The 18,267-nt window shown below is 40.3% G+C and overlaps 1 protein-coding gene across 2 annotated transcripts in view; it reads right to left on the minus strand.

Annotated features, from left to right (window-relative positions):
* Nucleotides 1–8,348: 8,348 nt before the first annotated feature.
* The window catches only part of GAK (cyclin G associated kinase), a 78,544-nt gene continuing 68,625 nt past the window's right edge, over nucleotides 8,349–18,267 (minus strand). For both annotated transcript variants that reach the window (XM_068926784.1, XM_068926783.1), the window contains exons 24-28: nucleotides 18,128–18,247; nucleotides 14,196–14,408; nucleotides 12,755–12,903; nucleotides 10,730–10,906; nucleotides 8,349–9,182 (exon numbers count right to left, since the gene is read on the minus strand). In XM_068926784.1, the coding sequence (XP_068782885.1) occupies nucleotides 9,081–9,182; nucleotides 10,730–10,906; nucleotides 12,755–12,903; nucleotides 14,196–14,408; nucleotides 18,128–18,247 (761 nt within the window). In that variant the 3' untranslated portion in view covers nucleotides 8,349–9,080. The remainder of the gene's footprint in view (nucleotides 9,183–10,729; nucleotides 10,907–12,754; nucleotides 12,904–14,195; nucleotides 14,409–18,127; nucleotides 18,248–18,267) is intronic.

Raw genomic sequence — 18,267 nt, forward strand, 5'->3', positions numbered from 1 at the left:
AGGACAGGCAAACAGTGGGGAAGGAGAAGCCATGAAACCAATTACAGCAGCTCCCAGCTGCAGGTTGTTGCCCATTTTTGTTTTTTGGTTCTGCTTTACTGATGATCAGTCTCTGCGTGAAGTCTGCTAAATCCACTGCTTTTTGGCTAAAGCCAATTGCAAGCTGAAGTGTTGGAAAGGGAACAGCAATGACAGGAAAAGCTGGGGGTCAAGTGCTCCATTAACAGCTACTAGGGAGGCTGTCAACATCACCTAATATTTTTGAATTCATAATGAAATTGACAGGACCCAACTAACAAGGATTAGGCGAGGAGCGAGAATCTGTCAAGAGCGGGTGTGAGGCAAGCACCTAACCCAAATATTAAGCCAGGAAAAATGGAGCACTTCACAATACATGACATTTCTACATTGACAGGCATCAAGTACAGCCAGTTATTCTGATGGTCTTTGGTTTTCAACATATTTCCGTGCTACTTGCTATTCAGGTTATTCCACAAACAAAAATTCCTCTTTCCAAAGCCAGCAAAGATTAGACGAGTACTCAAAATTCACACCTAAGTATTTCAGTTCATTTCATACAGGAGAAATAAAAAGCAGTTTAACAGCTGTAATCTTAAATCTTTTAAGGGGCTTGTATTAAAATTAGCTTTATGAGCAAGCTGAATGATCTGTCACTTCAAGTTTTGTCTGGCACCCCAGAAACTGGCTGCCGAATACATTGCAGACTGTGACAGGGAGGCACCCTCAGGACATGGGATCATCAAGGCACTACAACTGAAGAGCACTTTTGCTGCCTTCCTACTCACCAAGAGCATTTCTGAGGAAGCAGACAGTGGAGCTCACGGACTGGTGACCGTCACATGAGACCATATTAAGTGTTAGCTGCAAATACTCTGCACGAAGGTAACTGATTAATTCTCTAGCCTGCCATGAGCATTACAGACCAGAAAACCTTACAGTCAAACTTTCTCCACGCTCAAAACTTTGCTTAGGAGTGGAGGCCACCCAGCAAGACAGCCAGCACTGTCTTAGAGGTTACAGGATATGAAAAATCCCTCACAGTACTAGTCAGTTTGTTCTGAAAGCAAGTTATCCTTCCAGTGAAAGTTCACATACTTACATTCTCCTTTTTTTAACTTCTTAAGAGCTTTTTGCTGAGCGCTGCTACGTGGAGGGTAAAAATCTGCTAGAAGTGGAAAGGATCCTTTATTCCTCACATTTTCACAGTAGACAAAGAGCTAAGGCAGGACACGTTGCATCCTCTTCAGCTCTCCCAAGTCTAAACCAGAAGCGGTCGACGGTGCAGGCCCAGAAGGTTTTAGATGAGATTGCCACAGGCTGCATCACACACCACTGTAGGACAGCAGTGTTTCTGCTGCCTTTTTTTTATCCTCCATGTACTCTTGCCCTTTCATGTGCTCCATTTGATTTTACACTGAATTTAAGGCCACTTTATTTCTTCATAACCGATCTTACCTAGCCGGAGCAACTATTTATCTCACACTGACACCTGCCTACAGAGCAGGATTTCCATCAGGTGTGGATAGTGCTCCAAATTCTTTCCAAACACATGTCAGAGAGAACAGAGGCCCTGCATACGTCATGAAAGAGGTAGCACACTAACTTTATCATTTTTCCTTGTACCAGTAAGGGACTGGAAGCAGGTATCAGTACTTTCAAACCACTTGAAAACTTGCTGGGATATTGTAAACAAAGAAATGACAAAAGTAGCAGCCTGTTCGGTATGGGATACAGGGAGAAGGGCCGTTCTGTGAGATAATGTTAAGCTAAGCCTTCTAGCATTAAGTTATCATCACCTCAGACTATTAGTAGGAGTAAGCAAAGTACGAACAACATTGCCAGTGGTGCAGATTTGGAAGTGTTGTAAGCTGCTCCAAAGGTGATGCTCACGAGGTGAGAGGCCTCATGCTGGTGACCCTTGGTATGCAGGACATAGGCTCTCAGGCTCTGCAACATGCCTTGCCTGCAGAAAACTCCGGCAGGCTGAGGTCCAGGCAGGCTGAGCCCTTCAGTTCACAGGAGTTCAAACTCCCGTTTTCCAGCAATTCAGAGGGGTCACATACATTAGAGTGACAGCAGAGGTTGAGCTGCTGAGGGCAAAAGCAGGTGGTCCATAAAGAACTGCTGCCCTTTACAACAGTTTTCAGGCCCATGACCTTCCCCAGGGCCAACAATAAGTTCATGTCTAAGCTTGCCAGCAAATCAGCAGAACAGGCACAGAGCCAAACTGAGACAAACCCACCCCTCAGCTTGCTTCCGGAGGTAGGGCAGAATGCAGCACTGTCCCCAGATTCCACTTCTTATTCAGATGTGAATGCAGTCTTGTGCAATGTCTGCACTGGGGTTCAACCCACTGCTGTCTGGTGAAACACACTGAAGAAAGAGGATGTCGAGGTAGCAGACACATTGCTTCTCTGGACCTTGCAAAAACTTCCAGTCCTTCAGTCCCTGGGGTCTCTGCACTGGTTAACCTTAACTCTGTCTTCTGTCAGCATGAAGGAGTGATGCTCATCCTCGGATTACTTTTCTCCAGGTCCTCTCTACAGTCTGTGTGGTCTCTGCATTTCCCTTGACCTTCCTCTCCATGGAGAGGGAAGCAGGACCTCTAAGAGCTGTATTTGAGACCCTGCTAGGCAGCCCTACACTTTTTTCCAAAAGCCCAACACTTTTCACACACACACTACTCAGTTTCCCCCATGCCTCATGTCCTTCCCTAAGCCAACTTTGTCTTGCTTACTTCTCAGCTTGCCAGTGCTCCTCCTTCCCACCTCGTGCCCCAGGATTCTCCATCATCTTCTCTTCTTTCCTTCTCATCCCAACACCTTCTGCAGTCTCCTCCAGTTTGCATTGCTCGTTCCCAACCATCCTCCTTAGATCATGCCCAGGCATTTTCCCATACCCACCTCTGTTTGCTATCTTTCTCCTTGGGCATCAGTTGTGGTAATCCTCCCCCGCCACTCTGAATCTGTCTGGCAAACCTATGCTGCCATGCTTTTATTCCCCCTGCCACTACCACCACCTTCTGAATGTCCTCAGGTGACTTGTTCCCAACTCAAACTCTCACTTCTTCCATTTCTGTTGGTGAGTATGGGCTAAAGTCAGGGGCCTCATAGCACCTGGAGTCCAGTTGTTAGTATCTTCTCAGCATTACTTCCTTCTCCAATATTCCCTCAAATCCCAGAGATCTGCAATTGTTCATCACTTTGTCCCCTTCCACCACCATCCCCCCAAGCGGCTCCACTCCACTTTCTCCCGGGCTGTTCCTGCCTCAGTCTTGTCCCTGCTCTCCCTCCCCATCCCTTATTGCTAAGCTCCTCTGCAAGCTTCCCGAGGGGGAAAGAATGACATTACACCAGCAAGTACTGGGCCTGGCTCTTCAACCAGAGCCCCTCACAGCCCAGCACAAATAGCTGAAGGGGAAGGGGGAAAAAAAAAATCAGGTGGAAAACCAGACAGGAGTCCCTGCAGCATCCTGGGGAGCACAACCCTCGTCAAGGGAGACACTAGGTTTCAAAGAGGGACAAGTAATCTGTGAGGTTCAGTTTTCCTCAGTGAGAACCATTTCTCTAAACGCTCAAATATTGTTCTGAAAAAGGCACTGGAAATGCTTTGGGTACCTGTAGGTCATTTTTCCCTTGCTAAAGAAAGAAACGAGCAAAATCATTTGGTTTGTTTTAATTGATCACTGGTGAAGTCATAATACATTTGAAAGCAAAATCTTCTGTTCAAGGACACTGTGCCAAACATTAAATCTATTTTTTTTTAAACAAAGTTTAATTTGACTGTATTACCTTTATATACATACAAGTATAGATTTTCATTTCACTAGTAGCAAAATTACTCAGAACATTGCATTTCCTGATGAAAGACGGCAAAAATAGGACTTGAATATCTATTCTGTCCTTCCACCCACCCCAAACGAGAAAAATCACAGGTATAGAAAGTACAATCACAACTACAGGTAATTACAGTAAGGGTCTCAGAGCAAGCTAAGTCCTCATCACGGAGATGACAATTGCTTCTAGAAGTCTAAATAGCAAATATACAGTACATTCCACTAAAGAGGGTTTCAGGAGTTCTCACGATGCCTTGTAATCCTGTTAGTAATAAAAGCTTCACTAACAAAAAATGCATCCTTCCTAAAATGACTGAGTTTTTACTTTTGGAGCACATGTTTAAAGTTTGATGCAGCCTAAGCTGCAGTCTACAATAAGCTCACCCAGAGAGCAAGCAAACATTGTGAGATTCATCAAGATTAGATTAACAGCTCACCTGAGTCATCCCTTTGCTTAATACACAACCACCTGTAGCAAAAACCACTCTGCACTAGGGACAGATTCAAGTGGTGGGAAATGAGACATTCCTTCTACAGCTTTCACAGGTCAATCACCTGCAAATTCTTGACAGGAACACGTCAACTGACCAATAAAGCACAGGCAACTGTACAGGACTGCTTTGAACTTATTTACAAAGCATCGATTACACTGCAATTGTCAGATTTCAGGACAGAGCCAAGGAGCAAAGCCACCACTTTTATGCACCCCCTGAAATACTTCCTGTGAGCAGCAAAGACTGCTAGGACCAATGACTATGCAAACATACACTACCACAATGAGAAGCTGCAGTCAGGCCCTTGGGAGGTGGAATGGTTTGCGTAGCCCAGCAATCCCAAAGGGCAGCTGAGGCCTCAGTTACGCTCAAACTCAGGTTCTGCTGGGGCAAAATATTGTCTCAAAGCTGCATGCAGGGAATTACACTCAGCAAGGAACTCTTTATGCCTGGCAGGACAACTTTAGAGGAACTTTCTAGAATCGACAAGAAAATTGATGTAAGCAAAGCACTTATTTCATGAGCACTAATTACTCATAGTGGCAGTACTAAAGACTTTGCCACTGTTGCATGGAAATGTTCTTAATCAGAACTGTTGTAGACTTTTCAGTGTGCTGGAAGAAGCTACCACTGATTAGCAAACTAATTAAACTTCATCTAAGTGACAAAGCAGAGGGACTTTCCCCCTATTTCATGCCTCTGTATCAGTACCCACTAGCAATATTAACCCCCCTTGATTTCATATGGATATAAATACTTAACTACTCACTTTTCTTTCTCTTCCCTGTTATTAAGTCCAAGGAAACCCCTGGCAGCAGTAGGAAACACCACACAGACATGCCTAAAGCTAAAGAAACCACTTGTTTTCTCACATGGCCAGAAAACACTGCTCTCCTCATCATCTGTCAGGTCCTAGCCACATGCACTCTTAGCACCGTTTCTTCTTCACAGACCCCTGTTTTAACAGCTAAGTTGTCTGACTCTCCGATCTTACAACTCAGTAACATAAGCAACTTCAGCAGTAATTACTGGAATTCTGCCCTCCCATTTTATAGGCACTCCTCCGTAGCAACTTCTTCAAAAAGCCAATTTCCTTGTATTGCCACTTGTCTATAACCAGTCAGTAGCACGTCTAAAAGGGCCGGAAAAGCAGGCAACGTAGAAGAGATTTTTGCCTACCGGTCTGGACCAGTTTTTAAACAGAGACAGGAGTAAGTCAGCAAAGGGAGAATGAGGGAATACCTTTTTTAGATGCAGGTTAGAATCCAGATGTTCCTCTCTACTCTTCTCTTAATCTACATTGCATTGTTTTGACTTAGCTTTTGCAATAGCAAAGTCAAGCTACCCAATTTTAAGAACTGGATCCTGTGAGGCCGCAAAGAAGATCTCTTAAGGTTATACTCCTTTCCTATTAACAGACAAAAAGAAATCTCAAATACGGGCCAGAAGGAATAATAATGTGATGCCAGAGACAAGGAGAAGCTTCACCACAGAGCTTTGAGTGCCATCTGTGAAGTCTATCAGACAGCTTCAAACTGGTGACACCACCTCCATTTACCTTAACCTCAAGCTTTGCAATCAGCAGAAATCGATAAAGTCTAGCTTTCAGTGCACTATTTCATCTTTTAAAAATCTGACTGTCCATTGCATAACAAACGTGATGGAAAATCTGCATTTTACACCCAGAAAGAATTCAAAGTATTTATCAGTTTTCCTGTAGCCTATTTTGAAATCCTTTCTGTTCAGGGACATTAAAAATGTAGCTATAGTGACATACATATATAATGGTCTGGGTATAGTCCTACCCTATAAAGCACACAGCCATGAAGCCTTGAGGGTGCTAAAGGGAGGAGTCCTCACTTCCAACTCTTACCCTTACTGATGGCTATTTCAAGATGAATTCAAATAGATCTTGCTGGACTTTTTTTCTTCCAAACAACTCTGCTTTAACAGCAACATTGTTTAAGACTCGATATAAGTTTACATAAAGTTCTCCTCAACTTGCCTCTTCCAGATTATAGTAAACCAAAAAATGTAGTGTATAAGCCTTAAACAATGAAATACTTCCTCTGATCCTGATGCTGCTTGGTATTCTAAGGAAAACAACTTCTATTTACTGTGTTCTTGCTCATTATTTACATTTTGAAAGTTTGTTTAAATGGCTTTACTGAAACCTAGCCTCCTTTGTACATTCTTGTAGGCAACTCCGTTAAATACCAGTTAAAAACCAAACAGAAGCACCGCCAAGACTTGAGTATTCTCAATTCTCGGAGCCTCCCATATTCCTGGCACCGAAACTCAACTAAATAGAAAGCAACAGGATAGAAGGGGTCAGGCAGTTCCCTTACTGAGGACCAGAGCCGCTTAAGGCTCTGGAGGGTTCATTTCAAAACTTGACTAAGTTTTGTTTATTGTCAAATGGCTCTTGCAAGAAACCAGTGCCAAACTTCATGATTCTCCATACTTTTTAAAAGGGAAGTCAATTTCAAGATGTCTTCAATTCCAAATAAAAACTTGTCCTCTTTTTTCCTGCTCGCTTTTAAAATCTAAATTCTTCTCTGCCGCACAAACAAATTTTGCGAACAAAGAGAGGCCAAAGAAAACCAGAGAACTGTTGGCATCACCCAGAAATCCCACTAAGCATACAAAGCCAAGGAAGATGTTTTTCACCATTTTTTTAATCATGCACACATTCAGGAAAAGAGCAATTATGAAAGTCTGTCTCTCCAAATTAAGGTCCGTGAATGCACTTTTTTCTTTTCTTTTCTTTTTTTCTTAAAGTGCACAGCCTATTACATGGCTGTGTATCTACAGTTTAAGCCTATTACGTTATATCATCTGCCCTGGATCTGTAAAAAGCCCCACAGGTCTCCAACACAGCTATTCTACCAGCAGAAGCCTTTAGTATGGATGCAGACCTTGCATACAAAAATGATGTAATGTACTAATAAAAATAGTTCCTTTAATTGAGATAAGTTATCTATTTTCAAGAAGGAGAAACCTGAGATTTAATACTGCTTCAGAGTAGCAACTGAAATACAGTTGCAGCTCGGAATAACACATAGCCTTCCACCTGATCCTGGCCTCCATCTTTAAAAGAAATCACAGGAGCTGAATATGTGCATGTGTATATGCGTATATAACATATACACATACACACACATATCCTATTACAGACAGAGGTTAACAGATAACTGTTAGATCTGAGCAACTATAAATTGCACCCTGTATTCACAAATTTCTATCCCATCAGCTCTCAGGCTGGTTTGGCAGTGGAAAACTCATGCAACACAACACTGTTTATTTAACATCAGCAATCTCATTTTTCCCTGTTCAGACGTCGTTCAGCTGAAGAGTTACCTCTGACAAGGTTATAGCTTCCCTCTCAGTTAAGCAGGAAAAATAGATACAAGGGCAAGATGACTGAAATATCTTTATCCACTTGGATGGCCAAACTACATTGTTCCAAAAGACTACTAAAGCCTTAATACAGCCATACTGATTTTCAACATTTCCAAACTCTCCATGAGATTTGCAGTTTGTTATTATACGATTGGTCATTTGCATTCACTTACCCCAGCACTACTGAAAAATTGCCATTTTAAGAGGGATGAGAAAAAATGGCAAGTTTTGTTCTCAGGTTGTCTTTACTCATTTTGCACCAGCCAGCACGTGGAATGTGTAGGAGCAAAAATATGACACAATCAATGCACCCTGTGTTTTCATACACACTGATGTCATGCATATCTCAAAATACACAAGTTCAGACATGCAGGATAAAAGTGTTAAAGTACTCCAAACGTTCTCCAGATGACAAATAGTAAAGTAACATTTACTCCTAACAGACAAATTGGAATAAAATGTTTTGTGCTCACACTTCAAGTTTCAGAATGACACTTATCATCATAGTACAGTCCAATGGAAGGCACATTCCATTGAAAACAGAAGAAAAAGATACAATTTAAAGAACTAGAAAAATAAGCACTGGTCACACAGTATTGCCTTCCAAAGTTTATAATAAATAAAACAGGAACATGCAGATCTTAAAGCCAAAATTTGTTTCCATGTTCATGATATGTTAAAAAAAAAAAAAAAAAAACAACAAGAACAACTCCAGCTGACTTTCCCACAGTTGGTATCTTTTTTGACTAAAGAACTAGTCAATTCATTGTAAGGAACACAGGTATTGTCAGAAAACATTTTAATTTACAGAATGATTATCAGATTGATTACATAAAATACAGCTGAAAATATACACCTTCAGATTTGAGATAAGCCAAGCAAACGCACTGGTGACAACTAAAGCACTTTGAATAAGGCGACAGGCACCAAATGTCAAAATCAAATCACAAAAAACTAATGAAAATAAATTGAGGGAGGGAGTGGTTAAACACAGATCAATGGATTTGGAATGATTTACAGTTGATACTAGTATACCAGATACCAGGAAACATCATTAAAATTCTGTTTTACCATATTTAAAATTGAAAGGAAATCTTTACTCCCAGACTGATTTCTTGAAGTACTGAGCAATTGTTTTCTTAATGCCTCTATGTAATCCTTTGTACTACATCTTACAAAACACATCACATTTTAAGTGCATGATTTCAAACTGCTCTGAAATCATGGAAAAGTATTTCCTAAATTGTAGGCGCAGTAAGGTCACGACAGTGCTCAGCTCCACGGCTCAGCTCCATGTTTTATGGAATTTTTTCCAATAAGGTGAAGTTTTAGAAAAGGGGCTTCGATCCCTGGTTTTCAAACTCTGACCATGCATCATTCAATTCCATGAAGATCATTTTCGCATATTGCTCATAAGGCTGTCCTGTGGCCTGAAAACAAACAGAACATGAAAAGTGTAAAAATAGTAGGAATTATGGTGTGGCTTAGGAAAGACTTCATCTCCATTCATTTACTATTGTAAATGACTGAGTATAATTCTGCAAACACAGCTCAGTCCCCTGTTGCCCAGTTTTCCACAAGCTTTAAACAGAGCTGAAGCCTCAGTTTCCTTACATAACTTAAAACCTTCAGGGTAATTCTTAAATAGCAAACTGTACTAAAACTATTTGCTACAAAAAGAACAGCTGGGAAAACTTTGTTTTCAGCTAATCGCCCTAAAAAACAGATCTAGTCACTGCAGGAGTTTCTTCCTGACGGTCCTTGCATTAGTGCACAGCAATAAAACTTGAGCACTGTTCTCAAGAACACTCCTTTTGGATGATGTTTCCTGGGGAAACATCTGTTGCTGGTTTTGAATTATGTTCAGTTTCAACGTTAACTACATCAGACTTCCTGCGCTCAATAGAGAAGTGAGAGTGCTACCAATTCCCTGCCAAACTGCAGCCAAACCAGCTCCTGCGGTTAGTAAACATCCATTCCCACAGGAAGTGATAGGTCATTTTAATGGGTTCTTTAACACAAGAGGGAACCTTAAGTTCCTCTCCTGGACCTTCCTCCCTTCCTCTGCTGCTTGGCTTTTACCAGCTGTAGCAATTCAGGGACCCTTTTGTGAGCTGCTTTAAGCGTCAGAAAAGAAACTAAGAAAAAAGAATGACTGCTGAATGCGACACCGGTGAGTCTGGAGTCTCACAGAAAGAACTCAGAAACTAGCATAAAGGTGGAAAAATAACACATGGCCAGGGACAAGAAAGAATAGAAGAACAAAAAGAGATTGTCTTGTTTGTTATCGATGCAACAAGATAGATTTATTCAACTGCCCACTGACACACCAGCTAAGGCATGCATGAAAATTCAAACCAAGTGTATTCAACACATCTTTATATGTAAGAAATAACCTAGAACAATGACTCAGAACAAGTAACTATCTTCATACACTGGGAAATTAATGGCAGCAGATGAACAAAGTATTTCCTTTCAGTACTACTGAAAGAGCCAACTAGAATTTCATATCAATAATATATTGCTGAGTAATTTCCAAAGAAGTTTTAATTGTTTTTTTCCCCAACAAGTTTTGCTATGATAGCCTCTGGGTCTTCACATTCTACTGAATAACCTTAGAAGACCTGAAGACTCAGCTAGTGGAAATAAAGCACATTCCACTAATCAGCATTAAAGCTACAAGAAGTCAGAAACCAGTACAACTGATGTTAGTGCTCAGTATGACCTTCATGGAATCTTTTACTTGCTAAGACTCATCTGTTAAACTCCGTGCTGTATCAGTATGACAGGAAAAATTCTGCATAACCTGGATGCAACACGCCACCAAATTCAGAAGCAAAGTGCAAAGCGTCTAGGCTTGATCTAAGCTGATCAAGAAATAAGGCTGCACAATCTGTCAGTGTCCAGTATGACAGGGTAAAAGCAGTTTCTACTCCTTCTTTCTAATAGAAATAGAAGACCAAAGGAACAGACTCACCTTGTCTGGATGAACTACAAGTACCGCTTTCCTATAGTACTTCTTTACTTGTTCAGGAGTTACCAGATCTGCCATGCTAACTGGTTTCCACTTGTTTTCCCCTTCCCAAAGCACAGTATGAAGAGTGGATATTAATGCTCTGATATTTCTCTCCTTTCCTTCAATCCATTCAAGAATCTAGGGGAAAAAAAAGAATGCATAAAAAACAATGAAAAAGGTATAAGCATCTTCCTTCTACCTAGAGACACAACCCTCATTCATTATTCCATACAAGGTTACAAGATTAAGACCCGTTTCAATTGTCTTGCTGTGCTCTTTACCCGAGCCTTACTATGCTCTTCAGTTAGGCATCCAAGGTCATTAGCCACTCTAAAGTCATGTTTTGCATCTGCCACTAGAGAGTATCTCATGTTATTAGTTTGGTAACAGAAATTCAGTCATCACAACATAAATTAATTACCGAGATAGTTACCAATTACAAAACCCTGTGTCATTAATGACAAGAGAATTAAAAGGAGTAATTAAAAATACCTGCTACAACTACATTACTTCCTTATGAGGGCGTAACATTAATTTCTTTGCTGTCTTTCCTAAGTATCTTACCTAGTTTGTACACAAGAGTTTCAAATCATATATGTTAACAGTTAATGTTTACTTCAGTAATCTGTAGGGATGCACAACTGAAGTGTTCTTTCAGCTATCTCCTTGAACGTTAATTAGAATAATCAGCCATTTCAGACTTTATACAGCAATATTCAAACCACTGCAACAGAGTGAAACAGCATCTTCATTTAAAACCACGTTATATAACACGAAATTCTCTGCCCTCTGTCAGCACTGAGTATCATAATAAAATGTTAATTTCTACCTAGTGATTTATGCTGAAGGGCAGTCCTGCAAGCTCTGCATACTGCACACTCTTCATATAAGAGGCTTTGTAAGAACAAGTTCAAGTATCCCTCCAAAATCCTTTTACTAACTTTTCTAAAGCACCTTTAGGACTTCAAACACAACTGTGAAAATATAATGTTTAGTGTTACCAAAAAGTAGTAGACGGCAAAAAATCTGAACAGCTGATGAGGTAACATCCCATAGACTAAACATTTTAATACAAATTTAATAGCCCATCTTCAAAATGGCATCTTTTAGTAATTTCTTAGGATAGCAATAGTACTAATTTACTAGTAAATGCAAGTAAATGCTCACACTGAAAACAGCTCATCTCATTTCCCTGTTCTTCAAAAGGTATAGCTTTGCATTACCAGCCAAATCCAGTCTTTGCTATGGGGATGTTTGGAAACGTTGAAGATGACGAACAATTCTAGCTTAAGAAATAGACTGGCAACAGCGATGGTTCTTAAGTTCTCCAAATGTAGCCAAAAGAAATGGGAACTCCCTCTCCCTTTTAACTTAATTCTCAGCAGTAAGTTACCTCACAGTCAACACAGAGATTTATAATTAGACCATGCCCTTCTATTAATAAATGCCTAGTCTTAAGGAACTTAAACTCGAAACTAAGGTTTAGCGTCCACATTGCTCCCTTGAGTTTCAGTTGTGTTACGGTGCTCTTCACACCATGAAGACCTGTTTTCCCCATATTTTTCTGCCCACTGGACTCCTCCTTTTTCCATTAAACAAATTAAAAAACTAATCCTCAACTTTTGTTACCATTTCTTGCAAGATACAAGATTACACTACCATCCCTTCTAAACTTTATAGCTTGTTAATAGCGTACCTGCAGCACAACTCATTCCCTCTCTGCTGCTTTATCCTCCTATTTATAAGGAAGCTTTACCACTTCAGAACCCTTCGGGGCTACACGCTTTTTGTAGTAATATCCCTGCTTCTTCAGTACCTACTGACTGCAGTTTATGTTAATTAATTGTACAACCATGTGGCAAGGTCATTTGATTACAAATAAAACGATTCTGCTTTATCCGTTTCTTGTCACTCATTGCATCCTCCTGCTCTGTTACCAGCATAAGCTCAGATTTACCTTTGAATCAAAACCACTATTAAACAAACCTTCAGTTTCAAGGGGTCCATGTCTTTTGACATTTCTTGTTTTCTCATTTCAGCAATGGTCTTTGGTCCCTTTTTATCAGATTTAGCTGAAAACCCTTGCTTAGATAAGAGATCCTCAAAGTCATTTTCTGAAACCTTTGGCTTTTGACCTATAACAGGAGAAAAACATTACAAGAAAATGCTTTCATAACTTTGAGGAAATACATGGTACTTATATACAGGTACCTGACATTTGTCACTACCGTGATGAATACCCTGGAGCGGCTGGATAAACTCCGCAACACTAACAAAGAGACAGGCATAGAAGGGGTCAATGACAAGCTTTCAATCCAGCTGAACAGAATCTCATACACATGACTAAACACCTGTATTTCTTTTTTTTCAAAAATTGTGAGCAGATTTGAAGGAGGGAGTGCACACATTTACCTATTAGTGCTTTTGGAAATAGTTTAATTTTCACTATAAAGTAATTCCAACTCCAGTTTTTCAAGTGACTGTATTTTCTAGTCAAGAACGTACTGCACGTTTAAGTACGTTGAAACTTATGTATAATAATAAAGGATTAAAATAACAGCAAGAACAGTTGTTACAGGAAACAGATTTTAACTGTACCCTACCAATTTCTCTCCCCCCCCCCCCCCCCCCCGAGAATCATAGAATAACCAAGTTTGGAAGGGACCTCTGCATATCACCTGCTGCAACCCCTGCTCAAGACTGCAACAACTAAACAGGTTGCTCAGAGTCTTGCCCAGCTATGGTTTGACTGTTTTCACAGGCAGGGATTCCACAGCATCTCTGGAGCCCCGTTCCACCGTGTGACCACAGTCACTGTCCAATTAGACTTCCCTGTGTTGCAACTTTTGTCTGCTGCCTGTCATCCTATCACCTCCTTCCAGATGCGTAGCAATAGAATCATTTAAACTCTCAGAAGTCCTGGTTGTTTAATGATGTGCCAGCTAAGCAGGAGCCATTATCCTGACATCAATACATAGGTAAAAAGATTTTCCAAAAGGCAAGTGTAGAAGAGGACATGGCCATCCCTATACCTCTAGATTTGCATATTCAGCTGGAACATTTTTAAGGGAATGGCTCCAAGGATGATTCCCATCCCATTCCTGTCCCCATTTAAAATAAAAGAATTTCCCACAAGTTTCAGCTCAATCGTTTTTAAGACTAGCTACTATTTTTCTGCCAGGAAAATAGTTGCATCAAATGCAAGCAAACGTAAACAAATAAAGAGATGCAAGTACAACAGTTTCTTCAGCTGAGAGCAAGCACATCTTCCTGATTTCACACAGGCCACAACAGTAATATATAATAAGTAGAGTATATATTAGATGGGTTTTTTTTTTGGGGGGGGGGGGAAGGGGAGAGAGAGGGAGGGAGAGAGAGAGAAAGAGGGGGAGAGAGAGAGAAAAAGAGAGAGAGAGCAAAAACTTACCAAAGCCTGGGGTTCTGACTCCTCTTTCTTCTCGTCCTCCAATCACACTGAAGTTTACTGTATAATTGGGTTTAGCTGGTGTGCTAGGTTTAGGTTGGGACTGCCATGAAGTACTTTGTGGTTTTGTGGTTTTCTGCCACTGATTTCCTGATTTCTGAGATGGAGCAGACTTCTGACCAAACCCAGTAGTTGGGAATCCGGCAGTGGAGGGACCTAACAATAAACACTAATTCAGTTGTTGTCCATCTTGATATCTGTCACCTACTCAATGCAGTAAGCCAGTTTCTGGCCTTGACAGCTAACCACGGAGTTCACAGTCATGCTAATATTGAAGAGAAAGCATAATAGAAAAGTGCATGTAAAACAATAAAATATTAAGGGTTTGATTAACAGGTAACTTGAGGTGTAAGAGCTTGGAAAACTCCTGTAACCCAAGTTTGCAGCTATCAGTTTTAGCAGAAGCCTTCACTTCTCTGATCCGCCAGGCACATGCACCCATCAGAAAAATCAATTCAGCCACGACAGCAGTTCCTCCTGCCAACTCATTACATTTCAGTGTCAGCTAAGGCATATCAGAGGACATTGAAAGACCAATTATATGATCATAAAAGTGTAGCACATTTTGAAAGCAATCATTTGAAAATAGTCTTTTCTTCAGCAATTTCTTGCACAACTAAGATGAAAATATTATTCTGTAGGAGCACGATCAGGTAATATTACACACAAGAGGAAAAACACTGAAGCCTGTTGCTGTAACTGCCCTGGTGTGCTATATAACTTGTATATATCAACATAGTATTGCCTTGTTTTGTAGGGTTTAATTTCCCTTCGTTAAAGCAGTATAGACAGAACTGCTTAGCAGCCTCAGCTGCTGTTCCCTTCTTTAGCAAGAACACCCACGACCTTTTCTCCACTCCAATATACTCAAGGTAACTAACTGAGCAGAATAAAACTTCACCATTTTTAATTTACTAGTCAGTTCTCAATTGTGAGGACTAGCCTGAGATTTATTATTCAAAACCCAACCACTAGTAGATTGACTTCCTTTGGAAAGATTCCTAGAAAGTCAGTTTCCTTGACAATTTGCAATATACATTTCCTTGCATAAACTCAGGACAGAAGAGCAGCATGGTGGCTGAATTTTAGAAGTGTCTAGAATTTTCAGAAGGGAAACATTTTATACCACATTTATGATAGCCTAAAACAGATTTAGACCTCTTCATGTCAGAAAAATTCTCTAAAAATGCCAAAATGTATTCAAAACTAGTGGTCAAATATGGTTTCGGAACTGAAGCCAGTCAGGAAGTTTAGTATCAATGAAGAACTGACCCTTTAGAAAAGTAAGGCATTTTGGGGCAGTCCTGACTGGCAGGCTTATGATCCCACCTCATTATTTCCTGGAGAAAGGTGGAGAAATGTTTTTAGCTCCACTTATTTTCCTACTCAGCTGCTGATAATTAGAATTTAACTCTCAGCAGAAACATTCCTGCTCAGTGCTTGTTTCTATTTGTCTTTTTCCTCTGATATTGACCATAGAGCTTAGAGAAAGAAAAATCATCTAGCCAGCTTTGTCAGGCCAGACACAGCAACGTACACGCAGTTTCTTTCAAAATTGGTTCCCCAGCCCTGGGCTCTCCCGATAGCCCAAATTTTTGTAGCTTCTGCATATATTTATAACAGCTTACACAGCAGATTGCTTTGCACAATATACAATACCATCCTTCTAAATACCTCAGCTGACAAAACCTAGGACTGCACTGCCTTTTTCACAGAAGCATCTAGTTGGAGAGTTACTCTAAACCCACTCAGTCTGATATTTCTAACTTGTATAATTTTCAGGAAAAAATCCCTGCTACTAGTCTAAGTACATGATCTTGTACACTGAAGAACAATCTATTACTCTTGCAAATCATCTTACATTTATTACTTCATCCTCAAGACTACCCAGCTCTCCCTACAGAGCCAGTCAACACTACACTGTCTCAGCAGCAGCTTTCAATAGCACATTCCTATCTTCTCATGCAAAATTATTACTAGAAACCAAAACAAGAGGAGTGACAGGACCTACTCTCACTGATCACCACTGGTATCTCATTCCTAGTCTAATACTACTGCTTTAGCTATTGTTTCTGAACTGCTAGTATAGCGCTCAGCTTTCACTCTGAAAACACTTTCAGAACAATGACTTGTATGTGAAACATTCCTAAGAACAGAAGACAGATTAAATTCCAGTTCTTATGCCTCTCTGAAAATCCATTTCAATACTGAGAAGTTCAAACACAGCCATGTCTGGCCTCTTTATAATGCAGTCATTTTTCCTACTGAAAGTTAACTGCAAGACTAATGAATCAATCCAAATCCTGCAAAATTCAATGCAGTTTCTTCCATTGGTTCGGCGTGTTTTATTCCTACATCTCAATGTCAAAGATAAATTACTGGATTCTTTTTCCCCCTCACACCACCTATAAAGGGTTGACATGTCCACAGTTTCCTGAAATATTAAATTTAGATATTTTGGAAATTGCTTACTACAGAGCAGCCTTATCAGAATTCCTCCAGTGCTTCAATTTTTGCAAGTAAGGATGCACAGGCAACATGGAGAAACCACACATTGTATGTTGCATTATATTTAAGATAATTTCACTGAGAGGATATTTGATCCCAGCAATGCACAGAATTAACTATTAAGACAACAGAACAAGCCTTTTAACCAGAAACTCAATGTGGCAAGCCTCAAGTGACAGCCATGCAAATTACTCGTATGGAAAAGTCTGACATGGTATAGTTGTCAAAGTTAATTACGAAGTTAACTTCCCAAAGCACCAGTTACCGCTGACAATATTTCATTTTCCAGCTCACCAGCTGTTATAAACAGCTGCTGGATCCTTTTCCTTCTTAAAATAGACTTGGGAGAAGTTCTTCCTGCTGTCTTTTGCATACTAGCTATCATAGGATTGCCAGCATGTGCAAGAGAGGCGAACTAACTTTCCTGACCCTTTAACATGTATCTTACAGAAAGAGTTGACTCTTCAACAGTACTGCCTCCTTATCTTACTACTTTGGCATGCAAGAGCCACAGAGCTAGCCATAACCATAACAAATCATTACTCTGGAGAAATTAAGGGCAAGAGGTTGGCTTCAGCATGACACCCTCTTTCAGTTCCAAGCTAAGGACAAAGCACATTTCTGCAACTTGGCAGTTACAGGCTGTTCTAAATTGTTACTTGGACTCTTGGCACCCAGTCTCATTTTAACAGCCACAAACCAGCCATTTGCTATGGCAGTGTGGACCCAAAAGGCAAGCCAGCTCCTTACTGCCATTACTTTTTTGCTGTTTGAGAATGCCCCAATGCTAATTGAGTATGGGTGAACATAACATCCTGCAGACATTACTCTGGGTTCTGTAGAATCTCTTATCGCAAGTCGGCAAATGTTCATAATACTGATGGAATTGGTACAGAAGGATAAGATGAGCACTAGTCAGGCCCAACCATGACTGGTTCTTGAGTAACAGAGCTATAAAGAAAAATCAAAGAAAGGTACCGAGTCCAAAGCAAAACAGAACTGTTTTTTTAGAACTTAATTCAGGTCTCCATTTTATATCCTTTACAGCACAGTATCAATGATGGATAAGAAACCTCATACACAGTTACTGAATACAAGACCCCTAGTTTCTCTTATCTTTTCAGCTCGACTCTAATGCGTTAAGTGCTTATCCTGTTTCTGAACCACAGCTATGGTAATTTTCATACCATCTCTGTAAAGATTCAGAATTTTCTTGTTACATGTCTGCTCTCAGCAGCTGCCTGAAGCTCAGTTGTTGCCAATTAAAATGAAAATTTTTCCTTTATATAAGCTATCAGTTACGCTTATTGGAACAAGAAGCAAATCAGAAAGTATCAGTTCTAAGTATTAGTCTCAAAGGACCTTACCTGGAAGACCAGAGCCGAGGTTGGCTAGATCAGCAAAAGGGTCAAAGTTCTGAGATTTAGCTTGGCTGAAAGATGGACCTGAAGACACACTGGACTGACTCCCTGTGGTAAACACTTGACCTGTATAATAAGAAAATATA

This window comes from Struthio camelus, chromosome Z (assembly GCF_040807025.1).
Source record: "Struthio camelus isolate bStrCam1 chromosome Z, bStrCam1.hap1, whole genome shotgun sequence".
Lineage (NCBI taxonomy): Eukaryota > Metazoa > Chordata > Aves > Struthioniformes > Struthionidae > Struthio > Struthio camelus.